Here is an 18,318-nt window from a genome sequence, read left to right as displayed (position 1 = left end):
CCTTTTACTCCCACACTTCTTCCTGTTACAGGTAGAGCTGCATTATTTCTGGTCATGTGATCTCTGAGGGAGCACACAGCCCATCACTAAATGGTGGATCAGGAAAGAATGTAAAAGGGCAATACTTACCGATATATATATATATATATATATATATATATATGGTTGAGAGTTATATATATATATATATATAGATCCCTTAACATAATATAATCTGTTGGTTAAGTATTCATTCTGGGGGTATAGTTATTCCCTCATCTGCTTTTGTGCCATCACCATCAATTTGACGTTTATTTTTCCCTCTCAGTTCACATATAGGAAGTATTAATTTTTACCTTTATCTGAAGATAATTTCCCCATTGTTATTGTTTCTGCAGACTATTTGATGAACTGATTGTTCCAGATGATTGAGGAGGATTTTATTTATTGTGTAACTGTTAAAGTGATTATAGCCAGATATATTTATGGATTGATTTGCTTAGTTCATTTTGTATGTATCTACGCAGAAAACAGAAAGAAATTGGCATCTATGGCAGGATGAAAATAGATCATAGAAACAGCTGGTGTGCTTGTATAAAGGTGTATAAGATTCTTATGGGATATAGGAGGAAAGTTTTGTACTTTGATATAGATCTTGATTTATACAGTGGCAACCGCTCAACATAATTTCTGAAAAATCACCTCAAAGCTTGCAATTTGCAGCTTTACATCTTATCACTGTGTCATTAGGAACCAATTACAGGAAGTGCATCTCCCATACAAACCACTTTTAGCAAACAATCTTTTTAATGATTTCCCTTTTCTCTTTAACAATAAAACAGTAGCTTGTATTTGATGGTAACTAAACTGCATGAATCCATATTGGGTGAAAAACAATCCTAATGGGTCCTATTTAATGTTTTAATTATCTTTAGCAGACTTAAGGTAGGAGATTCAAATTATGGAAAGATGCCTTATCCAGAAAACCCCAAGTCCCTAGCATTCTAGTTCATAGATCCCATACACGAGTTTTTGCATATAGTTAGGTTGTTGGTCAAAATCCCAGTGGGGGAGGGGGGGGAGAGGGGGGGGGAGAGAGAGAGAGAGAGAGAGAGAGAGAGAGAGGAGAGAGAGAGTGTGTGTGTGTGTAACCCTTATACCAAGATCATACATAGAATCCATGTTCTGTATTACTTCAAAGTTTTTATTCAGAGAGCATGAATTTTACATTCTGTGGGAACGAAAAACACTGATACAGTTGTACAAAGGGCAATAAATCTCTGCTTGACTAATAGATCTACATATTTAAAAATGTCAATCATTATTCTGCTTCAAATCTTAGGATAGGAAGGTTACATTTGGCATCTGGCTGCCCTGCCAAGGGCAGTGGATGGCCAAGGTTTTGTAGTATTTGTGTGTAGTATTGTGTGTGGACCACCAGCAGGTGGAATATGTAGTATTCCAAGCATTTGGGTGAAAGGATCTTCCAAATGGGAAAGATATTTTATACATGTACATAACCTTTTTATGTTTTATTATGTAAGAGTGGTGATATGACATATATAAAGATATGGTCACATGGCTGCAGGCCAACTTCTGATATCCTACTTTACAGTAGGGCCACATTATTTCATTAAATGCTATGTATTATACATTATATATGTAATAAATATATTACAGTGTATTAAGGTATAGGATGCACTTCAATCACAACTTTCAATCACACTTCAATCTCCCTTTCAATCACAACTTAGTAAATGAGTATGACAGCGAAAGAACAAATTGAATTTACACGAACTTTATTACACCATAAAAAGAACATTTTCCTCTGGTATCTGCTATATACATTATTTGTAGTTGCTAATGTCCTGCTTTACAGAGCTTGTGCAAACAGTACAATTATAGCGTTTCTTTGTAAATCTCAGCAGCCATAGAACAGACAGAAATATGGAAATGGAAAAATGGGCAGGTGGGTTACAAACTGTGCTAAAGGGAAAGAAGAAAAAGCAGCTGTAGTGAAACATAAATTGGGCTAAACTTGGATGTAAAATGGGCCAGCGTACTGCCTATTTACTGACCCATATACCTGGGAGAGTTATCAACAGCACATTCCACTTTATAATTGAATATAAGAATATAATGGGATAGTACGGTACCAGGGGGACACCATTTGTCCCTTTGCAGGCAAATGTGCATGAAACATAAATGCGATGGAGGCTGGGCAAGGAAAACATTATAACTTATTGCATGGGGCTAAAACACATTTCATTTATTTACATAAAAATAAAATATGAGATTTAAAAATAGACAGTTTTTGTCTTTACACAGTAATATCGCTGTCTTTTTGCCATCTACCACTTGGTTATAAAGTGAAGTTAATTTGCAGTCATGAATTACCATTGCCGCTGCTCTGAACCTGCTGCTTCATTTCACAAGTAGAGTCCAAGAAACGGGTCTAGACTATTTTCATACCCTGGGTTTTGTATGCAGTAGTAATATAACTTATCAGTAATACACGTTTACAAAAGCAATTTTTTTTTTACCTGGTGAAGGTGACTTGGGCATAAAAAAAAACAAAAAAAAAACCAAACTAGCACCTTCATTCCCTTTATGTTGAATTAATTGGCTAGGTAGGAGGAAGGAACAGGAGTGAAATACTGCAGACATGCAAAGGGTACAGGTATGATTAAAAGCGACAGTCAAACTAAGGACATCGATAAGAACAGCTCCTCTCCAAATGTGCAAATCTACAGCAGCACTTATTCCATGCATGCTGATCAGATTTAGCAAAGGAATGTCACATCAAAACTAAAGCAAATGGCTCTAGAATTCACTTGCTGAATCCAGAGACTAAAATTTTATTAAATGAAAATAGAGCTTGGGGTTATGATATAATTCCATATTTCACCAAGATACAAATGAAAAGAGGACTGCAAAACAGTCTTGCTTCTTCCAGACGTTATCCCAGCATCTGTTTTTCTGTTTGCGGCTGTATATTTATATAATTATAATATTTAAATAAAATGGTAGCTAGTTAACCAGCACCATTGCAAGTTCACCAAGGTCCAACATTAGATGTTAGTTGACCTCTGAGACAGATGATACATCAGCAGGTCGGGGAGTGGACAAGAGCGGAACTGGAGAGGTAGCTTCAATTAATGCAGGGTTGAGGATGATTGGCAGCGACATGGGTGGCACTCCCACCTGCAGCGGGGAGGTCAGAGGATGCAGGATGACTGGAGACTGAGTTATAGGTGGAGGTATATCTGTTACAGGGCTGACTCTAACTGGGGTGCAGGAAGAACTTGATCCAACTACTGGAGCAGATGAGATTGCTAAACTTTGAGTCTCTGAGTCTGTAGGGAGAAAAATAAAAGTGATGACTTTTTGGTTGGCATGGTTAAAAACAGGAAAATATAGGAAAAATAGAATGTAAAGCCAATTTGTGTCAAGCCAACACTGTGAGCTTTATGGTTGGACCTGGAAATAACTTGCTATCAAACAAGGCACTCCACTGTATTATCAAACAAGCTTGTATGGTTAAAAGTCCAACCTCAATGCTCCATTGCCATGCTCTGTTCCCAATCAATCCCTTGGTGGGCTACTGTGTAACTTGCTTGCCAGACCATTTCTTAATGCAGGGAAAAGAAGTGTGGGGTGTGAGTGAATACAAAAAAAGTCATGTGTTTATTTCATGTGGTTCAGCATGACACCAATGGCATTGGGTTACACACCTCCCCAAAACATTGTGCAGGGTGTCAATTGGTGTCATGTTGTACCTCATGAAATAAATGCATGGCTTTTTTGTATTGGAAGTAGATTTGTGCTTTTTTCATTGTACATTTCTTAGTGCAGGTCTGCCTACCACCACTACCTGTGTTTCAGACACAGTGTGTCCCATCGGTCTATGGAAAGTTGCGAAGAGTAAAGAGGGGGTGATTTAATTGACACTGATTGAGAGTGGTTGTAACAAAACTATAAGTATGCTACTTGAAGCACAGGTAAATGTAAAATAAATACTACTAGCTGAGATACTTTGTATTGCTCAAGTTACATATTTATAATATAAAATAAAAAAATATATATATATATGGATGTTGTTGACCGATGACTACTTTTTGCCATTAACCACTTCCAAAAGGCCCCTGATAAGTTTTGTTCCATTTTGTGTCCACATAAATAAATAATACTCTGTAAAATTAAACAAGTCATCAAATGGAGGCCCAATATATGCAGAGCCAAAACATTGATGGGTCAGTAATAGATTTAAGAATATCTAGGACAATAATAAATCCTCAGCACAAATATTGCTCTAACTGACCCCTGCAAAAGGGCTTTCAGAATATCTAGGAAAGTCCCATCCACAGTTTGGGAGCCACTGTCCTAATCATAATAGCACTGGATTATGGCACCTGAAAAACTTACCACAAGGTCCCTGCTCCGCTGGTCTCTCTGACTGAGTTGATTGAGGGGGAGGTCTTGGCTCAACAGGAGTTTCTGTTGTAACTATATTGGGTGGATCTAGATAAACAGCAAAATCTTTACTTACAAACATGCTAAATGCTATATGTTTAACAAAGTTTATAGAAGTAGAAATGAAAGATGATAAAACCATATACAGTGGTGTGAAAAACTATTTGCCCCCTTCCTGATTTCTTATTCTTTTGCATGTTTGTCACACTTAAATGTTTCTGCTCATCAAAAACCATTAACTATTAGTCAAAGATAACATAATTGAACACAAAATTCAGTTTTTAAATGAAGGTTTACGTTATTAAGGGAGAAAAAAAACTCCAAATCTACATGGCCCTGTGTGAAAAAGTGATTGCCCCCCTTGTTATAAAATAATTTAACTGTGGTTTATCACAATTGAGTTCAATTTCTGTAGTCACCCCCAGGCCTGATTACTGCCACACCTGTTTCAATCAAGAAATCACTTAAATAGGAGATACCTGACACAGAGAAGTAGACCAAAAGCACCTCAAAAGCTAGACATCATGCCAAGATCCAAAGAAATTCAGGAACAAATGAGAACAAAAGTAATTGAGATCTATCAGTCTGGTAAAGGTTATAAAGCCATTTCTAAAGCTTTGGGACTCCAGCGAACCACAGTGAGAGCCATTATCCACAAATGGCAAAAACATGGAACAGTGGTGAACCTTCCCAGGAGTGGCCGGCCGACCAAAATTACCCCAAGAGCGCAGAGACAACTCATCCGAGAGGCCACAAAAGACCCCAGGACAACATCTAAAGAACTGCAGGCCTCACTTGCCTCAATTAAGGTCAGTGTTCACGACTCCACCATAAGAAAGAGACTGGGCAAAAACGGCCTGCATGGCAGATTTCCAAGGTGCAAACCACTTTTAAGCAAAAAGAACATTATGGCTCTTCTCAATTTTGCTAAAAAACATCTCAATGATTGCCAAGACTTTTGGGAAAATACCTTGTGGACCGACGAGACAAAAGTTGAACTTTTTGGAAGGTGCGTGTCCCATTACATCTGGCGTAAAAGTAACACAGCATTTCAGAAAAAGAACATCATACCAACAGTAAAATATGGTGGTGGTAGTGTGATGGTCTGGGGTTGTTTTGCTGCTTCAGGACCTGGAAGGCTTGCTGTGATAGATGGAACCATGAATTCTACTGTCTACCAAAAAATCCTGAAGGAGACTGTCCGGCCATCTGTTCGTCAACTCAAGCTTAAGCGATCTTGGGTGCTGCAGCAGGACAATGACCCAAAACACACCAGCAAATCCACCTCTGAATGGCTGATGAAAAACAAAATGAAGACTTTGGAGTGGCCTAGTCAAAGTCCTGACCTGAATCCTATTGAGATGTTGTGGCATGACCTTAAAAAGGCGGTTCATGCTAGAAAACCCTCAAATAAAGCTGAATTACATCAATTCTGCAAAGATGAGTGGGCCAAAATTCCTCCAGAGCGCTGTAAAAGACTCGTTGCAAGTTATCGCAAACGCTTGATTGCAGTTATTGCTGCTAAGGGTGGCCCAACCAGTTATTAGGTTCAGGGGGCAATTACTTTTTCACACAGGGCCATGTAGGTTTGGATTTTTTTTCTCCCTAAATAATAAAAACCCTCATTTAAAAACTGCATTTTGTGTTTACTTGTGTTATCTTTGACTAATAGTTAAATGTGTTTGATGATCAGAAACATTTTGTGTGACAAACATGCAAAAGAATAAGAAATCAGGAAGGGGGCAAATAGTTTTTCACACCACTGTATCTATGAAGATTCTCATTCATCCAGGTCATGATATACAGTATCTAGTAGAATTAAGTCTAAAACAACTGGACTTTTATGAGTTTTTCTTGAAAACGTTTCACCACTCATCCAAGTGGCTTCTTCAGTTCAAATGACTGGTAGGGAATTCCCCGGTATTTAAACTCTTGATGGTAGTACCATCTCTACTACCATCAAGAGTTTAAATACCGGGGAATTCCCTACCAGTCATTTGAACTGAAGAAGCCACTTGGATGAGTGGTGAAACGTTTTCAAGAAAAACTCATAAAAGTCCAGTTGTTTTAGACTTAATTCTACTAGATAAAACCATATACATAGAAGAGGGCTAACTAGTCTGAAAGTAGGGAATCTTACTTAGTAAGATATTCCTTAAAGGAGAAGGGAAGGTAAAAACTAATAAGCTTTATCAAAAAGGTCTATGTAAACACAGCCATAAGCACTTAGAGTAATGCTGCCCTGAGTACTCTATCAAAAGAAACACAGGATTTCTTGTCTCTTTTTTGTAAACATGATGTTCCACTGTCTGACTTCCTCTCTCAGAAACATCCTTAATTCCACGGGCCAGAGTCTGTGCAGTTCTCTCCTCTCTCCTGCTCCCCCCTCCCACCAGAATGCTAAGAACTCCCTCCCCCCTCCCTTAGGAATGTGTGATCTCAGCTATAACCGGAAGCAACTTAAAAAGGCAGGTATGGCAATGCTTTCTGCAGAATAAATATATTGTTCTAGGTGGCACTAATGTGGCAAATCTATTGGCAGTAAAATACTAAAATGGCTTTCCTTCTCCTTTATAGAGGGATATCTAGGTACATTGCCTTTGGTTGGCCGTTAAAAAGCAGGATATCATGAAGTCCCTTAATACATTCAGTAACCTCTCATATTGAACTGCCGGAAACCCCAGTTCACTGAGGGGTGTCAATATGTTATCAGCATCAGGCTACCATCTAACTTACCTTTCCCAGGCATCCCAGGCTCACACTGAGACTGCACACCTGGGAGTCTAAATCTGAATAGGGACACCTGGGAAAAATAAGTTAGATGGTAGCCTGATGCTGATAACATATTGACTCCTCATTGAATTTTCCTTTAAGATTAGAGATAACGGAAGACACAGTCGGTACATAATTATACTGTAATACAATCTCAGCAAAATTATAGATTGGGCCTACCTTGTATCACAGTTTGTTTAAACAGTTCTTCCCTTAGACGAGGTAAAAAGCAATCTATCCTTTCCCACGTGATCTCCCATAAATCAGAGTAGCCCGTCCGCGAGTCTGCACTGTGGAATATTCCGGCAGTGTCCATTACGAGAAGCATATTTTTCAGTGACTCTGGAATTGCCTCAGGCTAGAACAGAGACAAGAAAAGTATAGAAAAATAATTAGCGGGATATTACTTTTATTAAGAAATATTAAAGTACACAAAGAATTTTTTTTTTAAAAAACAACAGTCAATAGTAATGATACAAAGTACCATAACCATGATCCCCCACCATCTGTTTCTAAACTCCAATTACTTTTTTCCTAGGGGTTATAAAACATTCCCTATTTCATAATCCAAGATCAGTGTGGGACTAGGAAGTGCTGTGATTAGCTGTCAGCAGGTAACTGTCAATGCAGCATCATTTACCAGGATTCCAAGGTCTACAAATAGCTATAAAATACATAACCCCACTGAACTCATCTCTTAAAGAAACAGGACTGTGCTAAAGCTGCCCTTTTTAAACTCCCAGACTGAGGGTTAAATAAAGCAGAAAGGTACGCTATAACCAAACTGGGCCGATGTATTTGATATGCTTAAATTTTTTTTTGTGGAAAAAACACACACACAAAAATACACATGAAATCCATACCAGTAAGTCACTGGAGCCAGCATGCATGTACTTGTCCATGAAATCAAGAATAGTAAGCCACAAGGCAGCAAATGTCGACAGAGAAAGAAGAGGAGACAGATGCTGTAGAAATACCTATAGGAAGAAATAAACATAATAATAATGGCAATATAAAATAGTTAGAATACTGCATTATACAGAAATGCAACAAGGCAGCTGAAAATGCTGCACTTATTTCTCATTTACTGGGATATAGAATTGCAGAAAGGAGAGAAATAGATTTATGATCCCTGAAGAAGAACTTTTCACTAAATTTTGCAAATCATGTGAGCTGGTAAAAATACATCACACAATATGAATAATTTGCCCACTGTTGGTGAGCCCTAATCCATAGAACATTGACAAGACCATAAACATTGTCCCTAAAACCATCCATGAAACCTGTTTGGTTTATTAAACCCCTAACTCCTTTGAGAATTTTAAACAAAGATACCTTTGAGAGCAGAGTGGAGCCTCTCATTCTGGTCTCCTCCATCCCGCCAACATCAGCTGGACTAATATTTTCCAATAGTTTGGTCAGCAATGGAAATAGCACCTGTATAGAGAGATACAAAGTAATATTACAACATAACATGAATTAATGGAACAGACTGAAATTTAAATTTGTATAGGAATACATGAAGAATTCATAAAGGTATTAAATATTTATCCTTGCAGATTATGTACAATATATTGAATGGAAAAAGCAAAAAAAAAACAAAAAAAAAAAACACATTTGTAAACTGTCAGGATTTTGCAAAATATGAATGAAACCCAGTGCCATTTCAGTCACAGGGCAAGGCGGGAACCATGGCATCTTACCAGGATTGTGAATAAAGCTGCTTCATGTAACCTTGATGCTAATTGGGCATACAGTGGATTTCTGTAAAGAAAGTCTTTCTGTGCAGAAATTTGCTACATGTGCGCTCTGACAGGCCAATTCCATGCCTGCCAGTGCCCACTACAGTCACAGGGAAAAACAGGCACTGAAGGATAATAAATTATTAAATGGCAGAAAAAGGGGGGGGGTAAAAAAAGGAGACATTCTGCTGCTACTCAATGCAGCCTGAGCTCCACTACACTTCATTATATTTTCCAAGAAAGTAATTATGCTCCAAGCATATTAGTATTATAAGATTCATAATGCCTGTTACTTTTGAACTGTCAGACGTAAACCAACATTTATACAGCTCAGTGTGAGTACAGCAAATAATTTTAAAGACTGAATTAATTTCAAACGTATAATGTTTCCCCATTTACTAAACTTGAAAGACAGAATAAAAAAAAAAAGCAGTATTCATAAAATCTCTATATTTAAATTTGTATTTTATATTGCCTGACCTTATTAAAGCATGATTCCCATTCAAGTGCATCAAGAGCCTGTAAGTCATGGACTAAAAGTGCCCTTTGCAGGTAGGTGAGAGCCTGCATTCTGACCTGGCGCCGAGCATCACAGCAGAGCCAAGCAATACCTGAGAAAAATGTTGAAAACATGCATACAGTTAGGAGGAAGAAATAAGGAACTCAAATCACTCCCTGAGTTCCTGGTGCCCATGGCCAGTTCCTATGAGTTACTAGCCAAAGTGCCATATAAAGACTGCTGGATAATTGAAAATAAGAGATACATTTAAAGGTTCATGCTATGCATTATAGACAAGGTTAAGGGCCAGATCCATTGTTCAAGTTTCGTCTACACAGTGTAGTTTATTGGAGAAAATAAATCTGTAATTAATTAATACGATCTGGAAGTTCTAACCTCCCTTTATACACTATTCTTGTTATACATTTGTTATTAACCATTTATTAATTAGTTATAATTCAATAACTAACCCTAGTGTGGCTGAGGTTCTGCAGGGTGACGATTGCGAGCTAAGATGACACACTTAAGGACAGGGTATCAGGAACTCTGCTTTGCTTTGTATTTGGTTTGAGTTACAATTATGAAAAGAGGAAGAGGACTTGCAACAGTCTTCTGAGGCCTTTGCTGAATACATCTGATGTGAGGGAGTTAGAAATAACCCTTTAGGAATTCTTACATTTTAATCTGAATTTTTATCGCTACTGCTATTACTGCTAAAATGGAATGTTTCCCTCACCTTGCAGTAAAGGACACCAACAGTTTGACCACAGTGTCTTAGAATCGGCTGTAATTTTCTCAGCAGCTGTCTCTAGGTTGCGCTGTTCCTCTGCCCAAGAACTGTATATGGTGGCAGCTCTTGTGTGAAGTGTGTGCATTAGGTCCAAAAGCTAAAAGAAAAGGACACCCATGAGCTGCAGAACTTTGAGGCAACAGACAAAAAATGTATACTATCAGTATGAGAGATCTTTGGGAATATAATATCACAACAACACATATAAAAATAGTTTTTCAATGATTTTATTCTGAATGGACACTACTGGAAACTTGTTAAACAAGGATGTTAGTCGCCATTTATACTGCTGCACTAACCAGAACCAATGAAAAAGATGCTTTTAGGAGGGTCAGGGAGTGTAGAAACATAAGACCAACAAATCAGAGCCTCAATACCTAACATGTTACAGGTACTAACACCCTTAATTATATGTGCAATATGTTCAATACTAGCAGCTCTTTTATATACTTGCTGCACCACTGCCATCATGTGGTTACATTAAAAACATTGTGTAACTTAACATGTAGAAATTTAAAAGCCATAAGATAATACATTTCTAGATGGGTCACCAACACATGGCATAACAAGGCAAATTGTAACTTGGATTGATCAGCCCTCATTGATTCAAAATTGGCTTGCTGTGAAAATATGAAAACTAATATAAAAAGGATATCCACAATAAGAGTCCATCATATGAAAGCTTAAAGACAATACCTCGGTAGGTGATAACCCCAAACCTCAGCTATAAGACCATTACCCTGTGTTTCAGAAAAGGCATTAAATATCACGTATATTATATATACATACAATATACAATAGTGTGTAGGTACCTGAACCTGACTAAGTGGTCCTGCAAATCACGACAAACAGAAGTTATCAATAACACTGACACAATTAATTAGTAGTTTTATGCGACTGTGTGAACTATACCAATACATTATTTTTTTTTTTTTTAACAACTTAAGTCAAGCTTGACCAAACCTATAGGGGTGTTTGTGTGCTCAGTACCCTGAGCCCTTTGCATCCAAATGTACTAAATGTATGCTCAACAAATCACATTGTATTCAAAATCTTGTCTGGAAGCACCAGCCTTAAGCCTGTAGCTTGTGGAGGCAATACCAGGTATTAGTCGGTATAACAGTATGCTAATGCACGTTGTACAGTAGCACGTTATTTAGGATCGTCTTAAAAACATTTAAATTAATTAACCAAATCCCACCCATAAAAACAACTGAGAATAACTGGGCTATCGCTTTACAGAAGCATCTGTAAGCTCTTTTGGGCAGGGCTCTCTTCAACTCTTGTATTGGTTATTGATTGCTTTATATATTACTCTGTATGTCCAATGTGTTGCACATCAATGCGGAATATGTTGGCGCTTTATAAATAAATGTTAATAATAATACATGGGTCTATACATAACAGGCTACACAGAGTAAATAAACAGTTCCTTTTACAATCCCCTAATATTCAAATATATCTACAATACATACACCAAAAACAAGTAATGAATTATTACAGTACATAAGTGAATGGAGTATATTCAATTAATTTTTACTCTTGAAACATTAAATGTAAAGTACGTACTTTAAATGAATTGTGGATAAATTTGAATGATGGGGATTGTGAAATTAATTAGTTATAGTTACTCACAGACAACTTTCAGACAACAATTACTCTTCTGTAAAGGGATAATATGGTAAAGGGGATGTGTTTTCACCACATAGCACAATGATGCCAAGGTATTTTTGTTGGTGGGATTTGGTAAAGTAATAATTAGGTTTTAGAAGAGGGACTTTGATATGGTGCTGTCAGACCACTGTTTAGTATGCTGTCTTTTACTCTTGTGGTCTGGTCTGAATTGTAAACAGAGCCAGTTGATTGCATGTATGTGGTCCGTTAAGCTTTCAATCACAAGTAAAATGCTGTTGACATAATTATGGTATTTTAAATAGCAATTCTGTTGACAACATCATTTTACAGGAGAAAAACACAACCCCGGGGCAAGTACAAACAGTACTGCAAATTGGACTTTTGATGCTGTGGTACAAAGTGAATTGTGCCTTAAAATTTTTTTGTCTCCATGGCTGTGCAAAACTTTATTAAAATATGTATCAGTGGAGACTACCATAGTGTTTGCCTTGATTGAATAATTTTCTCTTGACAACAATGTATTAACATCTCCAGTGATTATAAAGAAAGTGCAAGTGCTGGTTTATGGATAATATACCTATCACCTATCATTTTATATGCTGAAATCCAGCAGCAAAACAGTTCTTTTTTTTTTTTTTTTTTTGCATCATTAGAAATCCTGGAAGTGGAGGAGGGTCTAAAACAATGATCAAATGTTTAAAGACAGCATTCAGGAACTACATAACTTACAAAGCATTGCACTGCAATGTTCCTTTGCTTACTGACATCATGTATGCAGGAAATTGTGGGATTTTGAGGATGCAGGCCGAAGGCAGGCTAAGGACAGTCGACTACTGTTACAGTTTGAGCCTTAAAATAGTCAGCAAGATCAGCAGAACAGGGGACTAGTCTTAGGTAACTGTTCCAAACCATAGTATTACATTCAAAAAATAATTAAAAGGCGGCATATTTTTAATTGATTTGTACTGCAAAGTTGCTTTTAATTCTGTTTACTTTTCAAAAGGCTTAAGTTGTGTTTGAGTGGAGTTCCCCTTTAAAGGGAAACCTATAATGCACAGCCTAGCCTTTTCTGGAAAGCCTCACATTCCCACCATTGCAGATAACAGACTGCATAACTGTTAGGTATACGTATATACATGGGAGTCTTGGAAGACTGACTCTTCAAAAGGAACCTGTTTCCAATTTTATATACAGAGATTGAAGGAACCCTGTAAGAAAGTGCTTAAAGGAGCAGCTCTTTTTCTATGATTTGGTCAAAGCAAATGTATTTCTGGTGGGAATTTGTGATTTTGTGCTGTATGAATAATACAGAACTGAAATTTAACAAAAACAGGGTGTCCCAGTCTGTCTAGTCTTGAGCTTCTGTTTTACTGAATAATAAATCCTACCCTGAATTTGTGTTCTTTGTAACATAGTTTTATGGTTGGTCAGATAATGCAATATCTTGTAGTCAGTAGGTTTGAATGGCATCTCGGGGGTTACAAAAGAAGATTATAAATTTTATTGGGTAGGGAGCTCTGTATATGTTTTTTATTCATTGCAATGTCTGGACCTGCCTGTACTACTAGCACTATAAAGAGTTTTGTACAAAATTAGTGTAATATAGTTATACACTTAATTTGGGTTGAAAACTATAACTGTCTATGGAGTTCCATCTTTCAGTGTATCTGCCAGCATCACTGCCAAACATACGTACATAAAATTAAGATATAAATTGCCTCACTAACAACTCAATGACTGTAAAAAGAAGTTATAAAGTACAGGTTAGGGATCTGTTATCTGGAAACCCGTTATCCAGAAAGTTCAGAGTTACAGGAAGGCCATCTCCCGTAGAGTCCATTTTAATTAACTAATTCAATTTTTCTTTTTCTCTGTAATAAAACAGTACCGGGTATTTGATCTTATCTAAGATATAATTAATACTTATTGGAGGCAAAACTTTACTATTGGGTTTATTTAATGTTTAAATGATGATTTTAGTAGATTTAAGGTAAAATGATCCAAATTACAGAAAATTACAGAAAGAACCCCAGACCTCAAGCATTCTGGATAACAGGTCCCATATCTGTACTGGAAAGGAAATACATCAGATTCAGCACTAACTGAATGTGACTATGTTGGCAGCAATGCAGGCATTAACTCGCCTATTACGGAATCAAAATATTTGCAGTATGTAGGGATTCAAAACTTGAAAATCAAGACCTAGCCATACCTAGCAACCAAATCTATACCACAGGCCATGACCTCCTCCATTAAAGGATGACAGAGCAGAATTGGTAAGTTCAGAAAAAAGGGACTCATTCCCAGAAAACAGAAATGAGAAACAATTTGAAGAAAAATAAATCCCCACCATCATCAATCAGTTAAAAAAAAAGCCAAGAATGTTGCCAAAAAACAAAACAGAAAAAAACATTTTTAAGAGCCACCACCTCACAATATGGGTGCACCCCGAAATTCACCTGGCAGCTTTGCCATACTGATAATACTAAGGCTAATGCTACACTATGGGGCCGATTTACTAATCCACGAACAGATCGAAAGCGTCCAAATGCGTTTTTTTCGTAATGATTGGTATTTTGCGATTTTTTCATCGCCGTCGCGACTTTTTCGTAAATTGTCGCAACTGTTTCGTAGCCGTTATGACTTGCGCGAATTGTCACGACTTTTTCGTAGCCTTTGCGAAAAAATCGCTGTTTACTAGCGCTCAATACGAAAACGTCGCGACAATTCGCACAAGTCGTAACGGCTACGAAAAAGTTGCAACAATTCGCGCAAGTCGTAACGGCTACGAAAAAGTTGCAACAATTCGCGCAAGTCGTAACGGCTACGAAAAAGTTGCGACGGCGACGAAAAAAACCGCAAAAAATACGAAAAAGTCGCAAAATGTTCGTTTCCAATCCAATTTTTTCCCATTCGGGATTCGGATTCGTGGATTAGTAAATCAGCCCCTATGTGTATATTTCTGGCAAGCCGAAAACGCTTGCCAAAAAATACCAGCCATATACTCCTACCAGTGCCTGCACCCGAATGAATAAGATACGCTCAGTCGCAGGCACATGTAGCCGAAATTCGTATAAAAACACGAGAGAGAATGCAAAGTCTTGCGTTTTTATGCGGATAACGGCTAAATGTGCCTGCACCCGGGCGTATTCCATTCATTCGGGTGCAGGCACAGGTAGGAGCGAACGGCGCATATTTTCGGCAATAATTTTTCGGCTTGCTAAAAATATACGCCATACACATAGTGTGGCATTAGCCTAAGAGAATAGTGGCCAGAGGAATAAAGTGGTACTATATTTAGGCCAGACACAAGACAGGTGTGGTGGTTTTATTAGGTATAAAAACTCAATTTGCCATTTAGATTGCTTTATGCACATTTGCAGCAATTGCATTTATGTCTTCCTAACACAGAATGATCATCACTGCTTTTATTATTATTAAACAATTAATTGTTAAAAGAGGTTAGAGTTTCACTCATATAAATGTGTAAGCTATGGAAGGTGTATCACAAATGGTTATATAGTGTTTGGGAAATAACTAGTGAGTTACTCACAATGACTCAGTGGATGGACACAAATTATTCAGACTGTTCCATGATTATAACAATTTGAGTAACCAAGAACACATATGCTAGGTTTAAAGGTAAAGTAGGAACAAAAAAAAAAATGAACTAACGCCCTTCATACTAAATTTCAAATTTTGATAGTTTGGTATCTTTGAAATTGAAAAAGCTCTGAAAGCTCTAAAAAAATGAACTATCAGGGTTGAATTTAGCATCCCTATGCAAACTTCCACAGGCCTCAAAAATACTGGCAAAGTCAAAATGTAGGGTACATAATGTAAAATAATGCAATCTCCATGGCAAAGCACTTTCCAATCACCAGAGCTGAAACACAATTAGCTTAAATGAAATCATTGGCACAAACCAGAGTTTTAGTACAGATGAGAAAATAAGGAGGAGGAGGAAAGGCCTGCTATACTTACATCATGACTAACCTGTAATGACACAGTGTGATAGCTGGCTGGTACACTTTCATCTTCCTCATCATCACTGTGAGATCGGTATTGTCGCTGATTTGAAGCCCGTGTACGGCGGACAGAATTTTCTTTTTCCTTGGTTTTCTTTTTGAAGCGGTTGGATTTACTGTCATATTTGTGGTTCTTTACCCTTTTCTCCTGAGATTTGTACCCTGTCATAATATGAGATAAATGCTTTAGTAGATTTCTCCTTTAATGTTGTTAAAGGAGAAGGAAAGGTAAATACTAAGTAAGTTTTATCAGAAAGGTCTATGTAAATACAGCCATAAGCACTCACAAAAATGCTGCACTGACTTCTCTGAAAAAAAGATTTCTTGTGTCTGTAATTCCTGTGCCACAGACATACAGCTTTCTGTTCTCTGCTCTTTCCTGCTCCCCCCTCCCTCAAGAATGCTAAGAACTCACTCCCCCCCTTAGGAATATGGATCTGAGCCAATCAGCAGGAAGCTGACTCATAGGGGCTGATTTACTAACCCACGAATCCGACCCGAATTTGAAAAGTTCCGACTTGAAAACGAACATTTTGCGACTTTTTCGTATGTTTTGCGATTTTTTCGGATTCTTTACGAATTTTTCGTTACCAATACGATTTTTGCGTAAAAACGCGAGTTTTTCGTATCCATTACGAAAGTTGCGTAAAAAGATGCGCATTTTTCGTAGCGTTAAAACTTACGCGAAAAGTTGCGCATTTTTCACGTAAGTTTTAACGCTACGAAAAATGCGCATCTTTTTACGCAACTTTCGTAATGGATACGAAAACTCGCGTTTTTACGCAAAAATCGTATTGGTAACGAAAAATTCGTAAAGAATCCGAAAAAATCGCAAAACATACGAAAAAATCGCAAAATACCGATCATTACGAAAAAAACGCAATCGGACTCCATTCGACCCGTTCGTGGGTAAGTAAATCAGCCCCATAGTCTAACTAACTGAGCATGTTCACTTGGTCTGCGTGTCTGTGCAGGAGTGTGGCATTATGGGAACTTTCTTTACACAGCTCAGCATTTTTTCTTCATGTTTGGCTTCAGATCTTCTGAACAGGTGAAATATGGGGAGACTTAAGGGCACTATTGAGACATCTGAAGGTATGCCTGCAGCTTGAGATTAACTCTTTACTAGCCTTTCCTTCTACTTTAATGGCATTAATGGATCAGATCACAATGGTGTGCTATTTACAATCCCAAAGCTAGCCATACATGCAGAGGTCTAAAGGTCGCCATACATGTTATAATCTGCTTACAACAATTGGTATTGGAGCTGTTGGAGTGAGGGCCGATTCAATAAGCTGATGCGGTTCCCAATCGGACGTAAAAATAAAACCTGCCTGATTGACCTGGCCAATTGTTGTCCAGATATCGCTCAGGGAGGCCCGTTGGGGTAGATAAGGTAGCGAATTGGTTTAAAGGGCTTGAATTGGCAGCTTAAATCTGCCCATGTATGGCCACCTTAGGTGATGAGCCAATTTGATCATTTCACCTTGGGCCTTCATTTGGATCATATGGACACCAAACTGTCCACTGCCTGTGCAGAACTCACCCCACAGAATTTTCCAGGGAGACCAATTCAGTGTCTTAGACAAAAAGATTAGTTGGGCAACCTGTTGTTTTGGCCCCATGCATGGGTTAATAAGCTGTTAAAGAGAGGCTGAAGGCTATACAAGCTACAGTGGTGTGAAAAACTATTTGCCCCCTTCCTGATTTCTTATTCTTTTGCATGTTTGTCACACAAAATGTTTCTGATCATCAAACACATTTAACTATTAGTCAAAGATAACACAAGTAAACACAAAATGCAGTTTTTAAATGAGGGTTTTTATTATTTAGGGAGAAAAAAAATCCAAACCTACATGGCCCTGTGTGAAAAAGTAATTGCCCCCTGAACCTAATAACTGGTTGGGCCACCCTTAGCAGCAATAACTGCAATCAAGCGTTTGCGATAACTTGCAACGAGTCTTTTACAGCGCTCTGGAGGAATTTTGGCCCACTCATCTTTGCAGAATTGTTGTAATTCAGCTTTATTTGAGGGTTTTCTAGCATGAACCGCCTTTTTAAGGTCATGCCACAACATCTCAATAGGATTCAGGTCAGGACTTTGACTAGGCCACTTCAAAGTCTTCATTTTGTTTTTCTTCAGCCATTCAGAGGTGGATTTGCTGGTGTGTTTTGGGTCATTGTCCTGCTGCAGCACCCAAGATCGCTTCAGCTTGAGTTGACGAACAGATGGCCGGACATTCTCCTTCAGGATTTTTTGGTAGACAGTAGAATTCATGGTTCCATCTATCACAGCAAGCCTTCCAGGTCCTGAAGCAGCAAAACAACCCCAGACCATCACACTACCACCACCATATTTTACTGTTGGTATGATGTTCTTTTTCTGAAATGCTGTGTTAC

General features: G+C 37.9%; 1 protein-coding gene across 11 annotated transcripts in view; it reads right to left on the bottom strand.

The window, feature by feature from the left end:
• Positions 1–1,761: 1,761 nt before the first annotated feature.
• Positions 1,762–18,318, bottom strand: part of gbf1 (golgi brefeldin A resistant guanine nucleotide exchange factor 1) — a 126,096-nt gene continuing 109,539 nt past the window's right edge. For 8 of the 11 annotated variants that reach the window (XM_031906082.1, XM_031906080.1, XM_031906083.1 and 5 more), the window contains 8 exons: positions 15,875–16,080; positions 10,202–10,352; positions 9,447–9,577; positions 8,560–8,661; positions 8,088–8,201; positions 7,405–7,582; positions 4,405–4,500; positions 1,762–3,335 (listed from right to left, as the gene is read on the bottom strand). In XM_031906082.1, coding sequence (XP_031761942.1) covers positions 3,058–3,335; positions 4,405–4,500; positions 7,405–7,582; positions 8,088–8,201; positions 8,560–8,661; positions 9,447–9,577; positions 10,202–10,352; positions 15,875–16,080 — 1,256 coding nt within the window. In that variant the 3' untranslated portion in view covers positions 1,762–3,057. The remainder of the gene's footprint in view (positions 3,336–4,404; positions 4,501–7,404; positions 7,583–8,087; positions 8,202–8,559; positions 8,662–9,446; positions 9,578–10,201; positions 10,353–15,874; positions 16,081–18,318) is intronic. The other 3 variants (XM_031906084.1, XM_031906085.1, XM_018095873.2) reach the window with 1 other exon arrangement.

Source organism: Xenopus tropicalis, chromosome 7 (genome assembly GCF_000004195.4).
Source record: "Xenopus tropicalis strain Nigerian chromosome 7, UCB_Xtro_10.0, whole genome shotgun sequence".
NCBI classification, from domain to species: domain Eukaryota; kingdom Metazoa; phylum Chordata; class Amphibia; order Anura; family Pipidae; genus Xenopus; species Xenopus tropicalis.
This window is presented reverse-complemented; position numbering and strand designations above follow the sequence as displayed.